The sequence below is a fragment of the Lontra canadensis genome, unplaced genomic scaffold (genome assembly GCF_010015895.1).
Source record: "Lontra canadensis isolate GAN:19392208 unplaced genomic scaffold, GSC_riverotter_1.0 scaffold37, whole genome shotgun sequence".
NCBI classification, from domain to species: domain Eukaryota; kingdom Metazoa; phylum Chordata; class Mammalia; order Carnivora; family Mustelidae; genus Lontra; species Lontra canadensis.
Genome location: NW_022631031.1, coordinates 599,165 through 624,337, shown reverse-complemented (window position 1 = coordinate 624,337; position 25,173 = coordinate 599,165). Strand labels below are relative to the sequence as shown.

General features: G+C 35.9%; 1 protein-coding gene and 2 long non-coding RNA genes across 6 annotated transcripts; 1 reads left to right on the top strand and 2 right to left on the bottom strand.

The window, feature by feature from the left end:
* Window positions 1-1,944: 1,944 nt before the first annotated feature.
* LOC116874427 lies at window positions 1,945-3,641 on the bottom strand. 2 transcript variants are annotated; one of them, XR_004383995.1, is made up of 2 exons: window positions 3,358-3,641; window positions 1,945-2,291 (listed from the first exon to the last, which is right to left on the bottom strand). It is a non-coding gene; the product is annotated as an uncharacterized LOC116874427 (long non-coding RNA). The 2 variants fall into 2 exon arrangements; XR_004383996.1 differs by lacking the exon at window positions 3,358-3,641 and adding an exon at window positions 3,133-3,169.
* Window positions 3,642-6,509: 2,868 nt separating this feature from the next.
* On the bottom strand, window positions 6,510-7,532 carry LOC116874426. The gene is made up of 2 exons (XR_004383994.1): window positions 7,447-7,532; window positions 6,510-7,338 (listed from the first exon to the last, which is right to left on the bottom strand). It is a non-coding gene; the product is annotated as an uncharacterized LOC116874426 (long non-coding RNA).
* Window positions 7,533-7,697: 165 nt separating this feature from the next.
* OTUD6B (OTU deubiquitinase 6B) lies at window positions 7,698-24,186 on the top strand. 3 transcript variants are annotated; one of them, XM_032869064.1, is made up of 7 exons: window positions 7,698-7,996; window positions 8,668-8,810; window positions 11,241-11,321; window positions 15,891-16,203; window positions 17,788-17,849; window positions 20,804-20,910; window positions 21,697-24,186. In XM_032869064.1, the coding sequence occupies exons 1-7, from the start codon at window positions 7,822-7,824 to the stop codon at window positions 21,779-21,781; spliced, it is 966 nt and encodes a 321-aa protein (XP_032724955.1). In that variant the 5' UTR covers window positions 7,698-7,821; the 3' UTR covers window positions 21,782-24,186. The 3 variants fall into 3 exon arrangements, with proteins under 3 accessions (XP_032724955.1, XP_032724954.1, XP_032724956.1); XM_032869063.1 differs by having other exon boundaries at window positions 7,707-7,996; window positions 8,668-8,819; XM_032869065.1 differs by lacking the exons at window positions 7,698-7,996; window positions 8,668-8,810 and adding an exon at window positions 13,943-14,080.
* The last annotated feature ends 987 nt before the right edge of the window (window positions 24,187-25,173 follow it).

Below are 25,173 nucleotides of genomic sequence, written 5' to 3'. Positions count from 1 at the left end.
TCAAGATTTCTGCAGAAATGTTTTTAGTTTTAAAAAAGTAATATGGCTTTTTTTTTGCTGTGAACATGACATGCTAAAGAAATATAAAGAGTAAGGAATTTTTAAAAAAGCTATCACCCAGATATATAGTATGTACTGTTAATTTTGGAAATATCCAAGTAATTTTCTATACATTTTCTAGATGGGAAAAGTCATGCAAACACACAACCACACACACACACACAAACATGTACAGTAAGTATTAATATATTTGCTGTTAACTGGCTTTTTATTCTTACTACATGTCATTAGGTGCTTTCCACAATTGATATAGAGCTTACTCTTTCCTAATGGTTACCTGTTAATGTTTTTAACTAAGCCCTTATATCTGAACATACACATCATTCCCTATTTTTTTCAATATTATAAATTTTGCATACTTTTCTATTGTATTTCCAGGATAAACTTCTACAAGTGAAGTTGCTGGGTTTGCTATCAATTATTAAGCCACGTTTGAAAAATACTAGTCAGTTAATCACCCTGAAATACATTTATTGATCATTTTTTTTTTATTTGATAGAGATCACAAATAGGCAGAGAGGCAGGTGGGTAGCGGGGTGGGGGGGAACAGGCTCCCCGCGGAGCAGAAAGCCTGATGCGGGGCTTGATCCCAAGATCCTGGGATCATAACCTGAGCCAAAGGCAGAGGCTTTAACCCACCGAACCACCCAGGCGCTCCAACCATTTCTTTACTATTATACTGTTTGTTCCATTTCAAACCTCTCGGACCTTTCTCTCTAAAAGACACTTGACAATGGTAATAGTTTTTTTCCATGTCTTACTGAATTGTTTGAGGCTTAAACAAGAGAGTAATATACAAAAGAACTTTATAAAAACCCGAGTATCCATTTTACCAATCATAGCAGCCATATTTTGAAAATAAATTTAATACTTGCAGTTCTTGAGAGAAAACAATGTAGAGTTAATTTTTTCTCAGAAACCAAAAAGCTCTTACACTCAAAATTTCAAGTCGACTTCACTCCACGTTTTTATAATTATGAAATATAGCACGTAACAACTAAGGTTGCTGCCTAAAAGCTCAGTGTCGGTAAACCAGCAGTTATTTTAGGCTGCATTAAATTGTATTGCCTTCCTATATTATTAAAGACTGAACTGTGCCCCATCAACACACAAAAATTCATAGGTTGAATTCTACCTCCCTCCTCGTTGGGAGTGCTATATTTGGAATAAAGAAGTGATTAAGGTTGAACGAGGTTGTAAGGTTAGAACCCTAACCCAATACAATTAGCGTCCCTATAAGACACCAGAAAGCACGCTCTCTCTGCCTACCTCTCTTCCTGTCCCCACTCCCCCTCTTTCTGCCATGTGGAAGCATGATGAGAAGGCAGGTATTTACAAGTCAGGAAGAGCTCTCATCAGAAACGGAGTTGGCTGGCATCTGGATCTTGGCCTTCACAGCTTTGAGAACTGTGAGAAGTAAGTTTGTTGACACCAGCCTGTAGTTTTGTTTATGGCCACCTAAGACCAAGACATATACTGCTTTATTATTACTTTTATGAGCTTTTAGAATGAGACGCTCAAAATTGCCAATTAATTAAAACTAAGGGCCAAGGGAGCCTGGGTGGCTCAGTCTGTTGAACATCTTAACTCTTGGTTTTGGCTCAGATTATGATCTCAGGATTGTGTTGGGCTCTGTGCTCAATGGGGAGACAGCCTGAGGTTCTCTCTCCTCCTACTCCTACCCCTGCTCCTGCTCTCTCACCAAAATAATCTTAAAAAACCAAACCAAACCAAACCAAGGCCCAATTTCCTTCAGCAATGTATCTAACCCTTATGAGCTTTGCAGCTGGGTGATGTGACCTTGAACAGCAATCTCATTTCGTAATTGGTTGCATGGTATCTCTGTTATGCAGTATGGTCAAATGAAAAACACAAACCCTCAAATTTTTTTGCACTTTTTTGGCATATAGATTTATATCATCATTTAAGTCTTGTTAAGAGTTCTTTGAAATTAATATTTGGGACAGAGAGTCTAGATTTCAACCTGTCTCTGTTCCATATTGGGAACATTCTCCTCTTGCTGTCCCAGACAAAACAGCAAAGTAACTGCTGTTAGGAATCCAGACCTGCTGGCTCAGGGCCAACAGAAAGGAAAGCAGCAAAAACCACTGTGTTCATGGTGATCACGTACAAGTCTTTCAGGACCATTGCAGTGATCCTTAATTCTGTGGAGGTCTGATCAGTGTTTGGCTTTTGGTGTAAATGTAGCTTCCCAATTCCAGTTGGAAATCCTTAAAAAAAAAAAAAAACATTGGATTATAGTCCATATTCATTTTCTGCAAGTTATGTATGTGAATTTGTTTCCTAAAATTTAATAGAAAACCCCCAAATCAATACTTATGATGCTTTCATGGGCATGTACATGTGCAGAGTAGCAGCACGTTTGAGACTTCTTACATGCATGGGCCCAGATGAAGTGAGACAAGGTGACAGTCTTCTGGTCTCAGCTCTCATGCTGCAAACAAGTGCCCTTTTCATGATATACTTTTCACATATTTGTGCTTTTTGTTGGTGATCTTGCTTTTTAAAATGGTCCAAGAATAGGGCTGGCTAGTGTATGTTCCTAAGTTCAGGGCTCTGATGTGCCTTACAGAGAAAGTATGTTAAGTAAGATTTGCTCAGGCCACGTATTACAGTGCTGTTGGCTATGAGTTTAATGTTGGTGAATCAACAACAGATATTAAATAAAGTATCTTCAAACAAGGTTATGTATAGATAAGTTCATGAAAATAATGTGACCAGAGGTTCACAGGAACCTAATCCTATCTTTCCCCCACATGCTAGGATACAGTATTCGCTAATTCAGTGCGACTTTATAGGAGTAACTGCTGGAAACAAAAATCGACTATGTTGCAGTGAACTACGTATTAGAATATTTAGAATAATGGTGTGCCATTGTATTTTTAAAAGTTTGAAAATTACAAATTAAAAACATTTTGGTACAAAGACAAAAGTCCCATACTCCTTATTACCCATCACTAAGTATAGGGCTGACTACAGTGTGTGTTGTTTTTTATGTTAAATTCAACTGGAACTATAAATCTCAATCTTCTATTTCACTGTAATACCTACCCATCAAATACAGGTATCCCTTAAACTTTAATCTCCTTTCCTTTCTCCTATCATCCTTTCCAGGGTGATTCCTCATGCCCCCAAATACTGTTTTCAAATCAGAAAACTCAAACCTGTATTTCCAAATACCTGACTTATCCCAAATTCCCATCACAAATCATGATCAGTATGTTACAAACAAAACTCATTTTTCCCTCCATAAGCCATTGTTTTCTGGGTATGTACCTTAACTGAAGTAATAAGCATTCTTCCTTATCATATAAACTACAAGTTTATCTTCACAACAATCTTCTAAGTAGGTGCTGTAGTGTGGATGAGGTAGGATTACGTAGATGACAAAATTATAGTCTTGAAATCAGATTTGGCTAATACTTACTATGCAGCCTTAAGCCAATTACTTTTTGAGCCTCACTTTCATGGTTAGTAGACAACAGTGAAGGTCTTATTTTTCTACTTGAAAGTGTGTCCAGACTGGCAGGATCAATACATGGGAGCTTTTAAGAAATACAATCTCAAGGGGCACCTGGGTGGCTCAGTGGGTTAAAGCCTCTGCCTTCAGCTCAGGTCATGATCTCAGGGTCCTGGGATGGGGTTGCATTAAGCTCTCTGCTCAGCTTCCCTGCTTCCCCCCTCCCTCTCTGCCTACTTGTGACCTCTGTCAAATAGTAAAATCTTAAAAAAAAAAAAAAAATACAATCTCAGCTTTATCCCAAATATGTTGTTGTATTATCTGCATCTTAATACATCTTCAGGCAACTGGTTAGCATATTCTAGCCCACTTACTAATACAAGAATGTTATCATCTTCAGGGGAGTTCAACATTAGAGAATCCAAAAAAAGTCCTGTCTATAATTTACTAGAGCTGCTGTTTCAATTGCTGTAATACTTCTATTTATCACTTGTCACCAATTCTATAGTTAAATAAAGGCCCTTTACAGCTTTTATAAATCTTTGATTTCTTCCAGAAATCTTGAACTATCTGCACAACTTGAATTTAAATCCACCCCAAGGTTATTTTATTCACTAGAGAGACCTATTACTATTATTAGAGAGGCTCATTCTTTTACCATTTGCCATGCTATACTTCAACATTTCTAAATTTGGATTGTTCAACTTGAAATTTCCATGTCCCAACTTTATAAATTTTCAAGACAGGAGGAAAACAGAAGTACTGGTCTTACCCTGAAATATTTGGGGGGGGGGGAAGGACTTATAATTCAAATGCAAGAACTTTTATATAGTAACACTGTTTCAGCAAAATTATTTCTAGATTCTAATGCTATTTAACATTTATTAAGCATTCATAATGTACAATGCATTATGTTCAGTAAGAAAGTTTATAGATGTTTAATGTATTTTATAATCTAATCCCATGCTGCTATTAACCTGAGATAATTTCTAATAAGCTCCTAGGTAATGCTGATACTGCTTTTCTGAGGAGCATAATTTCCGTATAAAAACCACACTGCAAGAAATATTACATGGAGGTCTAAGAAAGAGACAACAAAACGTGTGTGTGTGTATGGGGGTTGTAGTGGTGAGAAGACTTTGGCTTCTCCCTCTTCGAAAATGAGCTGTTTAGAACTTATGTTAAAACTCAGTTGGGAGAAATCTGTCACCAAAATGTTAATTGTGGCACTATTTGGCACTGTTATTAGAGTGCCACTTATATTGGAGAAAACCCACTACTTAGAATGTAACAAAATTGGGGCGCCTGGGTGGCTCAGTGGGTTAAGCCGCTGCCTTCGGCTCGGGTCATGATCTCAGGGTCCTGGGATCGAGTCCCGCATCAGGCTCTCTGCTCAGCAGGGGGCCTGCTTCCCCCTCCCCTCTCTCTCTCTCTCTCTGCCTGCCTCTCTGTCTACTTGTGATCTCTCTCTGTCAAATAAATAAAATCTTAAAAAAAAAAAAAAAGAAGGTAACAAAATTAACAAATTCCAATTAGTAAGTCTATCTTAGGGGCATATGCCATTCGTCACTTAAATGTTTTCTATTTCTTGCCTTTTGTACATTCAGTCCATGACATATAATGTATAATATCCTTATTGTACCATTTCCTAAATTACAAGTCTTTGTTAAAATTTTCTTTAACCCAAGGTATTTAAGAACATTCCAAAATTCCAAGAATGACTTTTCAGCTTTTAAACTTAGTTTCTAAGCTTTCTTGCAATGTAGTCATTTGTGCAATGTGCTCTTGGATTGAAGTTTTCTCTGTATTCTAGTACAAGATCATTTAGAAATGTTTCAGGATAATTTGAAAAGAATGCAAAAGGAGCAAAGTAATACATATTATACACACACACTCCTAATTAGTGTATTCCTTTTCATTTATTTTACTAAAGACTGGAAGTGTTGAAGTCAATGTCCAATATATGTACTGCCATATGTAAATGAATTAAGAATTACTTTATTGAGTACTTGAAATACACTTATTTTAAAAACTATGTATACATCAGTAAAACTACCACTCACATCAAGACAGTGAACATTTTACAGATGAATGCCGTCTTATTTACCACATAAAGCTTCTTAAATGTTACATCCCACTGTTTTATATTTTGTTACAGCTTAAATTCTGATAAAAATGTTGTTCCCTAGTTCAATTTCTATGACTTAACAGTTTTCATTATCTTTAAACCCCTTTATCCTTTGTTTTATCCAAATGTGAAGATCCAGGTTCAGAGACTGATTTTTGAGCCAATTTGAATCTTTTTAACAGGGGTACTTAGTCCGTTTATGAGTGTGATAATTCACCTGTATCTCTGTTAATCTATTTTACGCTAATTTTAATGTTTCCTTGCTTTGTTTTTTCACCACTTCTTTTCCAATTCATAAAATTGGTATATTTTCTAATTTTATCTGTAACACTTATCTCATTGTCAAATTTACTTAGAATGAACTACTACATGAAGCAGTTACTACTGGTTTTCCCAAGGCAAGATGTACATAAAACAATGCTTTCATCTACCACCTCCCCAGTCAGGGATTTAGAAATTTTCTCTTTACACTGTCAATATTAACATTATAAACAAACTTTCCCCACTCTATAATTAGAAATAAAGGACACAAAACTGTACCAACTTCCCATTTTATCAGATTAACACTTGGAATGCCTTTACTCTAGGTGTCCTTTCCACCACAGTGACAAAGCCCTTTTATTTTGTAGCTGTAGAGCATGCATACTTTTATCCACATTACATACTAAAAACAGTACTTATTCTCTAAATTGAACATTTAGCACATCTTTTCAGTCTAAAACAAGACAAACTGAAATTAGACACCCAACTTAAGAATTTATCTTTGCATTCAGTTTCATAACCCTACACATAACAATTTAATCTTAATGATATTTAACTAGCTTTAATGTTTACCCGACATTTTTTTCCTTACAACTGCCTCACTACTTGTTTTTGCGGGCTGTAGTAACAGCATTTAACAAATAAAGAAAAAATACTCTTTTAACTCCTGCATATCTGGGAACGTCCTCCAGTTGCCTTCATATATAAACCGTAACTTGGCAGGATATAGAACTCTTGGCTCAAAATCATTTTCCCTTAAAACTAGAGATATTGCTCCCTTGCCTTTCGGCATTTAGAGCTGAAAGAGAAAAATCGGGACAGTCTGACTTTTATCCCTTATAGTTTAACCTGCTTTCTCTGAATACTCGTAGAATTTTTCTTCTTTATCCTTCCAATTTAAAAACGTCAATAGGATATGTGTAGGTGTTGCTTTCTTTTCGTTGTTTTACTGGTACTCTATTAACCTTTTCTATTTGCAGATTTAGCTTGTTCTTCGAATTTGGAAAATTTTCTTCAATTAGTCCCTTATTGTTTCAGCTTCATTTGCTTTGTCTTCTGTTTCAGGTATTCCTATTATGTGTATCTACTGAACCGATGCTGTAGATTTCGCTTCTAATCTCTTCTACTTTTCCTCTTTTCCTGCATGCGGTTTCTCTTGTTTTGCATTTACTTCGGCAATTCGATTTTGTGACTGATCAGGCTTGCACATTTCCGCTATCTCTTTCAACTCCCTGATACTTCTAAGCCGCTCTGACATTAGCTGCTTTATTACTGAACACAGATCTTTAAGCTCCTGTGTTATACGATAGTCAAATCTTACTCTCTCTCCGGCTTCCACTGCTATATCCGTTTCAAGAGGCGGCATTTTCTCGATTATAAACTGTCTCCCGAACTCAGTTATTTCGACCTTTAAAACAATAAACAAAACTTAATTTCCTACTGTTTGAGTCAGCCCAAAAATTCCCATTGGTAATTATCAACAGTCTTATTCAAATGTTTTCTTCCTCTCACTTACCTTTCGAATAACTCTCCTTCGCAACGTGACCAAAAGTAAAGATTAAAAGAAGCTTGCCGAAGCACCTCACAAAATAAAACGAATGTCCAAAATGGCTTCCGTCACGTCATCACTGCGCGCCTCACGTCAGAGCCAATAGCCAGATGCTTAGCTTTATTGAGGGGAGGGGCTATAGGGCGCTAACCAATCGCGAGGCAGCAAACTCCATTGGGCCAGGCCACACCCCCACGCGCCGTCGCTCTTCTCCCGCCTCATCCGAGCTGGGGGTCATTGAGAGTGCGCATGCGTTCATCCCATCTCCTTTCCCTTCGGTCCAATGATTCGGCTTAGATCCGGTACCGCCTCGAAGGCGGGCCTGGGTTCCAGGCACGGCCAATGGCACCCCAGGTGAAGGTTGAGGGGTGGAAAGTGCCGGGTAACCGGTGGCGCAGGTTTCTACCAGCGCATGTGCAAGGCTACCTGGTCGTCATGGAGGCAGTCTTAGCGGAGGAGCTTGATGAGGAGGAGCAGCTAGTGAGAAGGCATCGCAAAGAGAAGAAGGAGTTGCAAGGTGACGAGGGAATGGGAACCTAGAAGTCTCTCGGACCCAGGAAAGGGCGCGTGGCGGGTCGGTTCTGCGGAATCTCGAGAGGCTTCTGATCTGGATCTTCTTAGACTTTCCCAAAGTAGCCAGTGGTCTCACCCCTTCTAAATCCCCTGGCCCGATGGTCCCTTAATCCGCCGAATCTTCAGAAGCTTCCTTTTCTCAGGTCCACCGCGTCCCCGCTACCCCATGCCACCGCCGGGTGCTGGAGTCTGAGAATTTAGTGTTGGGCCCAGATTGTTCACCCCCTCCCCTCTCTCCCTTTCCTATTCCTAAGCAGTTACTGATACTGGGCGCTAATGGACGCGTTTTGAAATACCTCACCTCGATTTTGAGGACTCAAAAGGATGCTTGAGAGATTTAAAACTAGAGTCTCCTTTTTTTTCCCCACTTGTATCACACTAAACAGACGTATGTTTTGTTAATGAGGATTTTTTTTTCTTTTTTTTGGGGGGGGGAGGTGCTCTCTCCCTCATCTGGGCTCTTCTCTGTAAATGTCTGATTGTTATGTAATTACTGTACTTGGCTTGCAGTACTTGTGTACACCCTTCTCCCCTTACCATCCCCTTATTGTCCCTATTTCTCATTTCCTCTCAATCTCTGGGTTGTTGACTTAATGATTTTTGGTGGATTTTCAGCCAAAATTCAGGGTATGAAAAATGCTGTTCCCAAGAATGACAAAAGGAGGAGGAAGCAACTCACTGAAGATGTTGCTAAGTTGGAAGCAGAAATGGAACAGAAACATAAGGAGGAATTGGAGCAACTGAAGCTGAATTCTAAGGAAAGTAAAGTATGTAAAGTGATGTTTCTCTTTGCCTACAGCATCTGAAAGCTACTGTCCACCTCTAAGAAACTGTTCACTATGTGAAATCATAAAATTAGAGGGAAAGGACGTTACAAACTCATGCTCATGCATTACCTTTCATTAATATTTCTGTGACAAGGTTTACTTGGTAATGTGTTTTTGTAAGGGAGCAAAAAACGTACACTTCAACTATGTACTTGCCCCCAAAATTAACCGATTGAAAAGTGGACCAGAGGAATCTTCACCAAGTGAAAGTTGGAAGATCAGACTTCTAGCCCCAGAATTGCCATTAAATAGTATGGCTAACTTGGTTAAGTTACTTCCTAAGCATAAAATTCTCCACTTATAATATGATACAAATACTTTAGCATTTTAGCACAAGATTCTATAAGAATCAAGTGGGACAGCAAATATGAAGTCATGTTCAGGTTATATGAAAATTTACTTTGTTTCTTGGGTAAAGTAGAGCATACTGTCTTTTTTAAACAAATAGTTATTTTATCATTTCAGCTAATAGTGTGCCAAATGCTTTAAGATAGCATGTGCATTATTCTCATGTGATTTTTCTTAGTAACACACTATGAGGTATTACCCATGAAATAAATGTAGATAATCTCATTTTTCAAGAGAGAAATAGACTCAGGGATTAAGAATTTCTTTCTGAATTCATAACAGCTATTAAATGCCAAAGCCAGAATTCAGAATCAGGACTGTCTTACTCCAGGATGTGAATCTGAATTCTGTTAAAACTTTGTGTGGTATGGTGGTTTATCACATGGGTTTGGATATCTGGGATCACAGAGTCCATAATCTTACTCCATTTTTGATAGAAGGTTCTTATGGCTGGATAAAATTTTATCTACCGTAAGTTAATTTTACTTGGTTTATTTTTGGTCTACTGTTGATAGTGAAAACAACTTGTCTGTACTGATTTACAGTGGTCAGTGTATTAAACATGGTCTCATTTTCTTTAGCCTTATTAGCTAGTCATTAAGATCCTGACCTGTGCCTTAACATATTTTATTTCCAAGTAGCAAGGCACGATTCTCCAGATATTTAATTGTGTTGTTACAATCATGGTATTCCTAACTATCTCCCCATCTTTTCTATTAGTGATATAGTTTTATTTGCTTTCCACCTTTCAGTTTTGAGATTTCTTTCTCATTGAATTCTTCTCAAAGATTTCTTTGAACATATTCTTCAACTGTTAAAATACAAACTCCCATTTTACTTTGGGCTATTATCTTTTTCATTAACTTAAGCTTGTTTTCTTTCTGAACACTATCTGAATTCTCATGTCATTGCTTTCCAGATACTTCTCTGTATCTTGCCTATTGTCAGTATGGCAGTTTGTAGATTTTAGCAGATTCCTGTGAAAAATACAAGAATGCTAATTTTATTAAAGTTGCTGTAACCACTCTTTGAAGTCTTAATCTGGTTTTCATATTTTGATAATTTGGGTATAGCCTTGGAGACTGCTATCTCTTTTGTTATTAGAGTCCTCTGTATGCTTTATGCATTTGTTATACCAAAAACTTAATTTAAGTTACATTTGCAGTAATAAAGTACTAGTACTAACACTGATCATTAGTCTAGCATCTTTCTTCTTACTTCAGCAAACACATGATAGCCATTTGGTGATAAAGATTGGTTATGGCATCTGAACAAAACATTAACTTTTCTACCTGTAGTTATCAGTTTGTAGATGGAAGAGGATAGAGAAGGCTCAACAGTGTTCATTAGGTTCTGGCTAATTGAGATGGAGAAAGGGCTTTCCTGCCACATTTGAGGTTATGAAGGCGGTAGTGAACTGATCCGGCACAGGACCTTATTTTGTTTTTGTTTTTGTTTTTTTTTAAGATTTTATTTATTTATTTAAGAAAGAGAGAATATGAGCTGGACATCATGCACGCAGAGAGAGGGACAAGCCGACTCCCCACTGAGTGCGGAGCTGGACATTATGACCTGAGCCGAGATCAAGGGGCTGACACTTAACCAAAGTAGCCACTCAGGCACCTTAGCACAGGACCTTACATATCCTATAAGTACTGTCAGCCTTTAGAGAAGGAAAAGGTGAACTGCTCAATGACTGAGTGTAAGTTGGCACTTACAGGAAGTATTTAGATTAATGAAATAGGAATTTCAAGAAGGAAGGAAAGCCTGCAGGGATGAGCATTTGGAGAGCTTTAAGGAAACTTTGTGGGACTCTGACAAATTCTCCCTTAAAAATAGAAAAAGAAAAACCATGTCATGTAATATTGTACCTAGTACTGTTATTCAAATTTGAATTGTTGTATTATACATATTGGTGATTTTCTTTCTTTGTGATTTTCAATTTAATAATCTAATACTTGAAGAACTTTAAAGTATTTTCCATTAACTTGGTAATGCTTTTGTTTCCTTCAGATAGATTCTGTTGCTGTTAACATTTCAAACTTGGTTCTTGAGAATCAGCCACCTCGGATATCAAAAGCACAAAAGAGACGGGTATGAATGTCATGTCACCAAGTAATTAAGTTAGTGCTATATGCTTATTAGTATCTTAGGTATTGTATACAAAAGGAATAGAAAAAAAAAGATGGAGTTTCTTGCCAAATACCTGAACTAACATTTGTTAAGCCCTTGCTATGTGCCAGATACAATGCTAGCTAGGCTTATAGATTATATGAAACCTCATATAGTCCAAGATATAATCTGGTAGAGTCTTATCCTTATTTTGAAGAGAAGAAAATGGGTCTAAACAGTATAAAATAACATGTACAATTTTCAGGTCTCAGAGAGTAGGGATAGGAAGGGAGTGTGCAAAATTACTTTTACAAATACATTGTCCCAGACTTAGTAATTCAGAATTGTCCCATTGTGGGCTCAGGTGATTCTGTTCTGGTTAAAAACTATGGTGTTAAGTGGTGAAACAAGGATTTGAATCTAGAAATTAAGCAAGATAAACAGGTGTACAGAATTCTCAGAATTATGCAGGTATCTATGTAATATTTAGTTGCAGTGAAAAGTCAGAGAAGGGAAAGTTCATTTGTGCCAATTACTAAATAATGAGTTGGAATTTTAAGAAAGTACAGTTAATTAAATAGGATATCTGAGTAGGAGAAACAGCATGCATAAAAATAAATGTGGGCATGAAATTTTACATCATCAGAGAGCTATAAGAAAACTGATTTGTTGAAAGTAGTGAGTTCATGAAATCAAAATTATGGGAATGAAATTAGGTTAGAGCTCTTCACTTGGAAAAAGAAAAGGTTTAAATCTAGTATGTTTAATCTCAAATATTGTTTTACGAACATTTGATGTTTTGTAGGATTTAAATGTTTATTTTTAGCTAATTTAGCATTTTTTATAATTTAGTAGTACATAATTTTAATAGGGCATGGTATTTGGTGTCAGACATATGAAGGTTTTAATCCCATTTACTGTTGTGGCTTTGGGTAAGGTTCTTAGCTTTTCTAAACCTCAGTTTCATATGTACAAAATGGGGTAAATAATATTTACAGAGTTACTGTAAATACTAAATAATATACCATTTCCAAAGCCCAAACACAAGGCCTGGAGAACTAATGGGTCAGCAAATGATAGTATTGTTTAGTATGTTCAGTACTGCATAGTGTGCCTCTTAGAAATTCAACCCAAGACTGTACCTTTTTTTTGTTGTTTGAAAGTTGATTAAGTTGCGTTGTCAAACATTTCTCATACTTCTGTAAGATTTTATTTTCTTGAGTCATGAAATTTAGATTTTATGGTATCTTGGAGGTTGTCTATTTTAACTCCCTCCTTATAATGTATATTCTTTTTGTAAGAGCCTTAATTATCATGTATCTTCTATAGATAAAAACAAAGGTCAGAATTTTTGCTTGGCAGGGGCATAACAAAATACTTGTTGGTACTGCCTCTACTTAGTAATTGATAATCTTAGAGTAGCCTGTTTCATTCTGGAAAACCTAGGTCCCAGCTGATTCCTGTCTTTATCAAATCTTACTCATCCCCAGCTGGACCCTTAGGCAATAAAACAAATAAAAAATTAAACTCCCTTACTTTTCTCAAACATTTGTTACTTTTCTCCTAAAATTCTATGTAGCTGAAATGCATACCTTTTCAACTATACTCTCAAAAAATTTAGTATCTTTTATGGTCACCTGCTTAAACACTTGGCAAGAAAACACCCTTGAAGTAATGCCTGAACTTTTTTATTGCTTTATTATATTAATAGTATTAATAGGATTCTGGAACTGAAAACACTTAAAAGTTTATAGTATATAAGAAGATGAAACCTGAACCTTTTTTTTTTTTTTTTTTTTTTTTTTTGCCAAAAACACCAAGGTATGAAAAGCCAATAAATTTAATTATGTTTGTCTTTGGGAGAGATATAGTTCTGTCTTAGAAAAACTTGATAAAACTTTTGAAGATTTATTATTGGAATATTGTAGAGCAAATCTCTTACTTTGAATCTAGAAAAACACAGGGAGTATTTTATTTAATTCATCAGGCTTCAATGGAAGAAGCTCTTTGGTATGCTGGAAAGAGCCCAAAGTAGAACTTAGAAGAATTGGGTTTCAGGAACAGGAAATTTGGGAGCTGGAATGAAATCTAGTTCAATTTCTTTATTTCACAAATGAGAGAGCTGAGGCCTAGTTGTCTTAGTGCAAACTGAAAGTTTGATACAAACCCAGGACTAGTACCCAGCTCTTAAGGATTTCTCTTCGGAGATGATTTTGCTACATTACTATATTGACATGACTCTAGTTTTACTGACAATATATTTATGAGTTAATTGCTGTTTTCATTTCAAATATATGTTTTCATTAGACTTAATTTTTGCCATTCTGTTTCCAGCACTAAGGCTGTAGAAACTGCAGTGCTTAGTGCCATTGGGAAGCTATCCATGAACAGAATCCAATGTATTTCCCCCCATGTGCCTGGAAAGAAAACACAATTACTATGTAACATTAAAGCAGAGCTTGAGGGCAGAAATGAAATGCTTGGATTAGTATTTTAGAGGCTTAAAAGTTTTTGCAGAAGTATAAAATTCCACTCTTCTAGTAACTAGTATATAACATCATTAACTCCAGCTCCCATCTGCTCCAACTTTTATTCTGATTTAGGTGCCTGGATAGAAGGAGTGCTCTGTGTTGTCCTTGGTTCCACTCTGCTTCTAAACCAGCTGTATGGCCTTTGGAATTCTTTCTGCGTGCTGTTTCCTCAGAGGAAAATGAGGGGTTTTGGATTAGATGATATCCAAGGTGCTTATCCTCCCTCTCCCCTCTGAAAATGTTCTTTAGACTTTCATAAAGTAACAGTGCCATCTTGTGTTTTAAGATTTTTATGCTGCTGTGATGCACAGTTGTAGGTATGCAGTGAAATAAATTTGTTCGTGTTACTTCTGGCATGGTTGGATTTGGGTGGAACAAACTTAAATAGGTATATGTTTTATTAGGGAGGTAATAATGTTTTGATTCAGGTAATTTACAAATCACTTTAGGTTCCAGCATGGCACATAACAGGCAAGTAGTTCAAGTGTGTGACAATAAGTTTGAAATTTGCCTTTCCATTAATTTCTTCTGCCCCAAAGAGGAATGAGAGCTAGGGACATGAAAATCTTTACTTTTTCCTTCTTTTTCTTGGTTTACCAAATCCTTCACTGTAATTTGCTACCAATATCAAGATTTGTGGAATTTTACTTAGCTATTTTATTCTCTTAAATTGAAAAGCATTCATGACCTGTATATAAGTAAAACATATTCATGATCGAGAATTAGAAAGATGCAGAAAAGTGCACGTGTGCACATGCACAAAACAAAACTTACTTTGTAAACAAAAACCAGACCCTTAAATACAGAGAACAAACTGGTGGTTGATAGAGGGGTGTGGATGGGGGGAAAGGTGAAGGGGGGAAACAACTTACTTTGTAATCCTATGATCCAGAGAAAAGCAGTCTATTTTGTGTATATCTCTCTGATTTTTAAACTATGTATGTACAGATTTAACATATATTAACTATATACATACCTTTTTTGCCCTCAACCTCATTTTTTGACATGTTTCTATGGTAGTCTAGCTGTATGAACTGTGTTCAGCTATGAAACATGTAGTACTTTCTGGATTTGTTCCTTGCTGGTATAACTGTCAGGATTTTTTTTCTCTTTTCCCCTAGCCTTCTCATTCTACTTCCTAACCAGCCTTCATGTCGCAGATCTCATTGCCCTACCCCTACACCATCCTTGCATATGTTGCCATGGGAAGAGCTCTTCTGACATTTGAATAAGGAAAGCATGTTGCAGAATGTAATATGATACCATTTTTTGTCAAATTTTTTTCCTATACTTTTTTTATGAGTACATCTATGTTTGTTAAAATGCTTAGGAAAAAAATTGACAAAGATACTCACCAGACCTCTAGAGCAAGCATTGAAATTGGCAGTGGTTCTTAGGGGAACTTCAGTCTATCTGTAGCATTTAATTTTTCATAAGAAGAATTTTTTTTATCTGTTGCTTTAATTAAATGTGTGTGTGTGTGTGTGTGTGTGTGTGTGTGTACATGTACACACACAGTTTTTTTCTTTAGGCTAGATAAATAGAATTCCTGTACTCTTCTAAAGGCTTTGGCAGTTGATGCCTCACTGGTGATTTAGCATGTTAATGCTCCAGTAGTTGAGTGATAAGTTGAAAAGCTTTGATTAGCTTGGCATAAATATGATAATGATGTTGCTTTAAGGGCTAGGATAACTCAGTCTTATGGCAGTACTTTGAAATCAGTAGAGATTTTAGAAACTTGTCTTGTAGTTTTTAAATAGACTTCAAAGAAAAATTTGAAGGCTTTTTTTGTTCTAGTACAGAGCTTGGTGTTGGGTACATGCAGATGAGAAGTTGCCCTTAAAGGAGGTCATAGTATAAAAAATTCCTTAAGTGATGAGATCATCAGTATGATAATGCTTGTGGGAGAAGGGAGGAAAATGGCAGAAAGTTTTGAGAGTCTTACATTTCTATCCCCTTAATAAATGTGAAACAGTCCTAATTATTGTAAATTAACTTTCCTGTATTCTCCTCCTCCCAGGACAAAAAAGCTGCGTTGGAAAAGGAACGGGAAGAAAGGATAGCTGAAGCTGAAATTGAGAACTTATCTGGAGCTAGACACATAGAAAGTGAAAAACTTGCTCAAATATTGGCAGCTAGGCAGTTGGAAATCAAACAGATTCCATCTGATGGCCACTGTATGTATAGAGCCATTGAAGATCAGCTGAAAGAACAGAAATGCCCCTTGACTGTGGCTGCCTTGAGAAGTCAAACTGCTGAATATATACAAAGCCACGTGGAAGACTTTCTGCCATTTTTAACAAATCCTAATACAGGAGATATGTATACTCCAGGTAATTTATTTTTCTTCACTATGTCTCCCTCCCTCCCCCACCACTATGTCTTCTTGCTGCTGGTAAATAAAATGATTCCTGGGATTGAGAATAAGAAAAACCCGTAATAGCCCTTACCGAGGGAAAAAAAATCTTAAAATTTAGGCTGAATTATTTTTTATGATTTTAATATATACTAGTACATTTTGTTTTATTAAGATCTTTTAAGTACTTAACTATTTTGGGGTTTAATATATTGTTTCATTTAAGATAGAAATGGGAATAGGATTCATTAGTCTGTGGAAGTATTGGGCCCAAAGACCATAAGCACAAAGATGGGGAAAACTAAATCCTACTTTTATCCTGTACTTTGGGAGATTAATTTTCTCAGTAAGCTGTAATATTTAGGCAAAATTTGACTTTGCCAAACCAAAAACAAATAACAAATTATTATTCTTTATAATACCTTTGATCATTAAGATAAAGTATTTATGGAGAGGTGTAAAAAAAGGCACAACTGGCAAAGGAGAGAGCAGGTGAAAATCTCAGAGTGTGGGGGGGGGGACACAGAGATAGAACAGAGGGAAGTTAGTCCTTAAGAGAAGCTTACAGGTGTGGTAGTATCCTCTGGGAGCAAGTCATATGGCCAGAATGGGTTGGAGAAGAGAAGGTTAAGGTTGGCTTTCCTTTAATGGAGTCCCCAACTCTGCGAGTTGCAGGGCAGTGGAAAAGAGGTGGCGACTCAGCCTGCTGAATTTAAAAAAAGATAAAAGACTTAATTTCTTATTCATTCAACCAAATATTTATTGAGGGCCACTATGTGCCAGGAACTATTCTAGGTACTGTTCTGAGCATTGGAGATACAGCAGTGAATGAGGCAAACCCACAGACCATCTTTTCTATAGATGCCCTTAGTTCTTTTCCCTTCCTCTAAGTAGGGAGGATATTTCTTTCCCATTTTATCTTTCTGTATAAAAGTTTGTACGCTTAAGGTGTACCATTAAACTGTGAGTTTGCCAACTGTTATGACTGATCCAGGAAGCCCTTCCTTTGGCTAGAACTGATACTGAAGCAAATAAAGTAAATGCCTTCAAAATAAACAGTGAAGGCATTCTGGTGCGGTGCTATTGCTGGGAAAGGAATTTCAGGTCATTTCTACGTTTACCCTAATTCTCTTCTCACGTTTCATATGGGGTCTTAGAGTAGACCTGATTTGATAAAGGCTGAACTGTGTTAGTTGTTCAGTGTATTTTTTCAGAGGTAGATCTGGACTTTAAAATACATGTCAAGATGGTGAATATGGTGACAGTTTTGGGGGTTGCTTGGGTAAACAGAGAATAGCCTTGCTGTGTGGTTAAGGTCCCTGGGCTTCAGTCTGAGAGAGAGAAGCAGAAATGAATAGCTTTGCTCTCAGATGGAGAGGTGGTAGAAAGTTGAAGCAAGTTAAGTTTGGATATGGGAAGTGGATTAAATTCTGGAGAGTGCAGGTAGAGGAAGGAGTAAGTTCACAACTTGAGTAATGATCAGGAATTGTGGGAGGTATAAAAGGGATCTTGTAACATGAGTTATGAAAATTAAGTGTTATCTTCCCATTTATCTCTACAGAAGAGTTTAGAAAGTACTGTGATGATATTGTCAACACAGCTGCATGGGGAGGTCAGCTTGAGGTAAGTTTGTAATTACTTATGGTATTTGTGGATTGTTAAATTTAATTTCTAAATCCCATATGTAGTATTCAGACATCTTTTTCAGATGATCCCAGTTACTGAGTATCCCTTTTCTTTACGTATTTGCTATTTCTCTGCTGATGAAGTATTGAAATAGGGAGTTAACATTCTTAGACCTTTGATTTAATTATGTATCTTTGGGAAGTAAAGCACTATTTTATTTTAAATAACGTAGTGTGTAATCTGTGTGTTGGTGAGGCTAATCTTGTACCTGTTTGTTTCCATTTGTGATGCTGCTTCTGGCAATTTGATTTTCTGTACTTAAGAAAGTGAGGATTTTATTCAAGTACAGTAAAATTTACCCTAAGTGGCTCAGGTGATGAATCACTATTATAAAGTGACTTATCCATTACATTAGAAATAGAAAATAGTATTTTTATGTGAAATTACAGGCCAGATCCTATCACAATACATTACAATTGGAATTCCAGTTAATTCTGACTGATTGGCCTCAAAGCTGTATCTAATATCTTAAAATTCACATGTAGGAAAACAGTATGTTCAGTCACATGTAGGGAGTTAATCAGGATTTTCTTTAAAGCTTTAATTATTTTATTGTTAACTCCATTTCATTAAAAAATAGTAAACAGAACACTTATTTGGTCCAAGTGGTAATGAGGCAGTCTGGGGTATTCGAATGTCGGGGGATGAGAGAGAAAGTCCTGGGTTTGGGTCCTGGCTTTCCCTCTCCTTCTCAGTTTTGTGATCTTGGGAGGTCAGCCAACCCTCCTGAGCTCAAGTTTCCTAATTAAATGTGGGTAATAAAAGCCTTGTGTGTACTTGGTAGGTCATTTGTGGACCTTAAAGAAGTATAGCATAGAACTTTGTAAGCTAAGGTGCCAGTTGGTTGATTCTAACAGTGTAATTAATGTTGTGTAGTGATGATTAGTCATCTTGAATAGTTTGTGGCTCAGAGTATATCACTTCAAGAACTTTATTTTTGGAAGAAATGGCATGAATGCTTCTTCAAAATCTTTTTCTCAGTGCTCTATTTGTACCTCTTCTGAACCACCAGAGGGAACTATGTCCATTCATTTTGTATGCCTCTCCTGGGTCTCTGGAACTCAGGAAATTTTCATAGTAGCTTTGTGACTACATTAGGAGTAAAGATGCTTGCACTTTCTTTTGAGAATCACAGATTAATAGGAGAACTAGAGACCTAAGCAATTCTTTTTAAGTTGAGAACAAAACTTTAGGGGCATTTAGGGGGCTCAGGTCATGATCTTAGGATCCTAGGATAGAGCCCCTTATCAGGCTCCCTGCTCAGTGGGGAGTCTGCCTGTCTCTCTGTCCCTTCACCTGCTTGTCCTCTCTCTCACTCTCTCAAATAAATAAATAAAATATTAAAAATAAATAAATTGAGGAAAAATAACCTCTAAAACTCTTTTGAAGGACATAAGTTTTTGGTTTGTGAATTCGTTTGAAATAAGATTTGCTGTTTTCATAATGGAGTAAATTTTAAATTATTAAAAAGAAATTCTTTACATGATTTCAAAAAGACTTAAAAGGGGTGATTTCAAAAGATTTAGAAGGATTATTTCCAGAGCTTGTTTCACACCCTCCATTCTGGATGGCTTTTAAAAAATGTTATTTCAGGTATTAAAAAAAAAAATGTCCCAAAGGAACATTTTATGAGATAGAGCATGGGATTAAGTTTACTGTCGTGCAGCATAGAATTTTCTCCAGATCCTTGAACTAATTTCTTACTTTTGTTAAAACTTTCTAAAAGAACCATGTTCTAGACAGAATTCTTATAATTAGGTAAATATATAGATGAGGGCACTATGAGTGAGGACTATAAAGTGATTAATTTATGAACTTGGGTTCTAGAGGCACACTTAATCAGTTCAGTGGCAGGTCATTTTATTTCCTTGTGCTGAACTACAGCAGGCATCTTAACCATTCTCTGCTTCAGATTCTAGCTCTTTAAAATGTGTAACAGTAGTACCTATTCCATAGGGTTATTGTGAAGATTGAATGAATTAATATACATAAAAGAGCTTTAGTGTCCTTGGTCAGTAAGTCTAAACAATGTTACTACCAATACTTATTATTAACTATTACTCATCTGACTTTAGGCTCTAATTTTTTTTTTTTTAAGATTTCATTTATTTATTTGACAGAGATCACAAGTAGGCAGAGAGGCAGGCAGAGAGAGGGGGAAGCAGGGTCCCCGCCGAGCAGAGAGCCCGATGCAGGGCTCTATCCCAGGACCCTGGGATCATGACCTGAGCTGAAGGCAGAGGCTTTAACCCACTGAGCCACCCAGTCGCCCCGAGGCTCTAATTTTATAATGTATGATACGAAATTAACATTGTGAATTAATCAGATGGAAAGCCCATGTAAGGACAGTACAGTTCATATACATAAATCAGTCTAGTCATGCTTTGAAAATTATGAAGCAGTGGTTATCAGCACTGGTACACTGGAATCATCTGAAAAGCTTTAAAAAAAGTAGTAAACCTCCTGATTTTCCCTGTTCTTCTCTCTTTCCCTCAGCCCCTCCCAAACTGTAATTGATTTGGTCTGGTGCCTGAGCAATAGCATTTTTAAAAACTGGCAATTTTCAAACAACATTCAAAAGTAGAGAGACTAGTATAATGAATCCAATCTACCCCTGTCCTCACTTCATTAACTGTGGTACTGCTATTTCTAAAAACCTGTCATGCAGCCAGGGCTTGAAACTTCTGCATTTGATTTAATAAATAATTATATTTGTTTTTCAACAAATATGTATTAAGTGTCCACTGCGTGGCAGGCTCTTGGTGTACAGTGAGGAACAGAACAGATCCCTGTTGGATGATGGTTGCCCTGTTCATGCATACTCAGTAGTTTATGATTTGAGTAAGATTGACCTTTTTATTTTCCTTACTAACACATTTTCTTTCCTATAGCTAAGAGCTTTGTCTCACATTTTGCAAACACCAATAGAGATAATACAGGCAGATTCTCCTCCTATTGTAGTTGGTGAAGAATATCCAAAAAACCCATTAATACTTGTGTAAGTACCTGGAAATTTTTACTTTACATTTTTCATAGTTAAGACAAAAAGAATTATTCAAATATTTTGGTTGTGTATGTTGATTAATCAGAAAAAAGTATCTTCAGCTGTATTAATTATCTTATGTTAAAGGCAATAATAGAATTAGAAAGCATTTTCAATGTGTGATTTAGATAATTGTTTAAAAAACCTCTAGTGGTTTATTGTGTATGAGTTAAGAATAAAATCATTTCTAAAGGTTACAGATTTTAGCCTTAGTTTTCATATTGTCCTAGTTTCACATGAATAATGCTAAGTTTCAGCAAGTGTAAAAGCTGAAATATATTCATGTTGCCTAATTGTTTATTCTTTAGGAATTTTTTCTTTATATTGTAAAAGTATTTTACATGAATGAGAATTCTTCTCTGAAACACAGCATGGAGAGTTTGCCATTGGCTTTAGTGCTAATTAGCCAAACCTACAAAGGTAGTCACTGATGGCTTAAATTTAGGTAAAAGTTTAAGCTATTGAGCACTCCGCATTTCAGTATTTCGCTTTACCCTCCCCACCCAGTGATTGTGTATTCCCTGACTTAAACTCAGTTACAGAGTTATTGAACCAGGTTTTACTGACTGCTGATGCTTTTCAAATGTTGTTGAACTTTTAAGTAATATGTCAATGAAGTCTTTGAATGATATCCCCGTGGAGTGATTCATTCAGACTGTTTCGTTTTATATACATAATAAACATTTATATACAATGAATTACTTTCATCTAAACTACTCATTTCTCCTTTTCTCATTTCAGATATATGAGACATGCATACGGCTTAGGAGAACATTACAATTCTGTTACACAGTTGGTGAACACAGCTACTGAAAATTGCAGCTAGTTTACAAAATGTTGCACAATTATGTTTTAGTACAGTGTGCCGATCTGACTATTCTTACAAGTGCTGGATTGTTCTAACATTACTGAAAAACACAACTACCTTAAATCAGTTTTATGGCAAAGCTACTAAGAGATTTAAAAAAAAAAAATGTGTCAGAGATAAACTTTAACCAGTGTTCCCTTAGTGGTATTTTAAAAACACTTGTGAGTCCAGTGGGGAGAACATTTACAGACCTGATATTTGCTGATATTTTTATTAATATTAGGTCCTGAACATTCTGTTCTGCACTGAAAATAAATTAAAAATTTTGTTCTTGTTAGTAAAAGCTTTCAGTAGCCATTTTAATGTAACTTTTCTTGAAGAAATTAAATGACTTGGTCTCTTTGTCATTGGAAATATATGGTAATGGTGATAGCAAATTTAATTAGTGCTTATAAATGAATCTGATTTCAGTAACTTGGTACTGATGGGATTCATCCTATGAAACTTTTTTTATATAACTGTCAAAGTGAAGCTAAAAAGTTTGCTTTAATAACTAAAAATTTTAAAATATTTATTCACATGGGAATCTGGTTTAAAAAATGAGACAGATTCAAAGGCAAATAGGTGTTCACTACCAGATCAGACTTCTAAAGGATTACAGATTAGCCTTTTATTTGTGTGCAAATAAAGACCTATCAGATTACTGCCTCTCTAATTTATTTGTTACTCCTTGCTGTTTCTTAAACTTCCTAATGGAATTACTACCACCATTTTTTTTTTTTACAGTTTTTTTAGTGTCCGTTTTTTACATTTTTATTTTTATTTTTTATTTTTGAAGTAATCTCTTTGCCCAACATGGGGCTTGAACTCATGATCCTGCGATAAAGAGTCGCATGCCCTACTGCCTGAGCCAGCCAGGAACCCCAGTACCATCATTCGTGATTAGCTTTATAACTACAAAGTTTTATATTCTTTGTTATGTTTTCCTCATCCTCATTTAGCTGCATATGTTTTCTTTGCAGCCTTTTCCATAAGAAACAGTTTGTGGCCTCTCTTATTCTTTAGCTTGAACAAACGGAAGAAGTAGCAAGGTAAAAGGGTCCAAGGCCAACCTGACTTCAAATTCTTCCTCATTTCCAGTTTGTCTTACAGAACTTTTCTTTTTGTTTCATTCTTTAGGATTAGAAGAAAGCCTTTGTTACTTGTTATTTTAGTTAGCCTTTTTAATGATATCTGTCCTTTAATTCAGATATTTGAGAATGTTTGTGTTACATGTAGGGATAAAGTTGAAAGCCACTGTTTGGGAGCTGTGACTGTGTGTAGTGAAGTCAGTATACAATACTTCATGATATGAATGACTTATCTGTATCTGATTTCAGGTTACTCTTAACACTGTTCTGCCTAAGACGACAGTATCCATGTAATAGAAACATGTCTCATTGATAATTTGTTATATAACTAAGTATTATGAAAATGGGTCCTTTTGGGTTTGATCTAGTTTTCCCAAATTAGGAATGAGTAATAAGATTTAGCATCAAGTTCATAATATTTGAATTTTTCCTCCATGAGTGCAACTAATTTTTGTAAGTAGATACTGGATTTTATAATATTAAAACCGGGTGTGATCCTCACATGTCCAGCTGGTGACCGTGTGTGAAGCTGGTAGGGACTGTAGTCAGCTAAAGCAAGTTAAGTACTGCTTGAAGGTATTCCATTTCAAAAGATGAAAAAACATTCTGTCTGCCAAACAAAATGTATTCTGAAGGCTGACTGTTTTGGAGTCCTTGATCTGAAATTTTTGGGGCCTGAAATTTTATAAAATTATTTAATTATACTAAATGGCTTGCCTTTATTATGAAGTAATCTGTTACTTTAAAATCAAAAGATAAGCATTGAGAAGTAATAAGACAAGTATCATGAAACCTAGTTATTACAAATGCCATCTATATTTAAAATAACTTATTGGTAGCTATTTTTTTCTAATAAGATGAATGGAATTTTCTTGATTATAGTTTTATTTTTATTTTTTATTTTTAAAGGCCAATATGGTTATGAGTAAGATTTGTGTGGTCAGCTTCTGTTCTTTTCTAAAACTTCAGATAAAAATCATTTTAGCTGTAACCAAAAATTGAAGTCTTTAAAAAATGGCAGATGTTAATTTAAAAACAGCATATACTAATTTAGTTTGCTGTGTGATTATGGTCTAATGGAAGTTTCATAAGCTTTCTTTTCTCCTAACTCAGAAAAGTATATGTCAGAGTTTTTGAATATGTCTTTAGCCAAGAATTTTATCCACTTAACATATGTTTACAAACTTATATAAAGCAAAAAAGAATGTATGTAACTATAGTGAGCAGTATAATTTTGCTCATATTATCTGATGTTTGCCAAAAGAAGAATAAAAGCTGTATGAATTAAATCAACATTTGTTCAATTGTTATTTTTAATTGTTCTTCTCAGATTGTTTTAGAATTTTATCCAGGCTCTATTTTGTCCTTACATATAATTGAGAATAATACAATCACAGATTCTTGCTTTAAGGGATTTCGAATAAATATATCAAGCATAGCATTATGTCTCAGACAGAATAGAGGGAGATAAAGTGATAGGCATTTTAGCCATGGCTCTTAGAAATCAGGTTGAAGCTTAAAACCTCTTAGAATAATGAAGGACAATAGAATAATTTAGGACAAATGAATTTGAAGAATATTCTAAGACTTGGGTGTTAAAGAAGGAAAACAAGCACTGTGTATAAGTGAGAAGCAGTAGGAAATTTGTGCAAATTAATGCCGGCACATCATTGTTAATATATTATCTTGCTACGGGTTCTCACGAACTAGCTGAAGGAGTGGAACACTTGTGTTTCTGAGAATTAAATTGGTAATTTCATAATGTTTTTACTTTTATTGAACAAATGAGCGTGGTTTTTCTTCCTTTCCGTATTGTTTCACATTGATTTTTCTTTCCTGTCTTACATCTTGTTGTAAAATCTTTTTCCATCTTGCAGAAAAATACAACTCAAGGAGTTATTTTTATTTTTTTAAAGCAACTTGTAGGAAGTATCATTTCTCGTTCACCATTGTTCCCTCCAACTTGAAGGCCTTTGAGCTGCCATTCAGAGTTGAACACTTCACCCACGCGGCTTCGCCTAGCTTCCATCCTGGTCTCGCCTTCATTACCTAGCCAAACTCCCATCCAGCCTGGGCTGGGTGCCGCACTTCATACATGCTGATTTCTAGTAACTACACACTAGCAATTATTTGTATTTAGTTTATTGTTATTATTATTTTCCCTGTAAGTGCTTAGAAGCAAGAGCTTTTTGGCTATTAATAAAATATCTAGTACATTGCCTGACCTCTGCAGTGAGTGCTTCATAAATGTTGTTGACAGTCATATATGTGACTAATTGA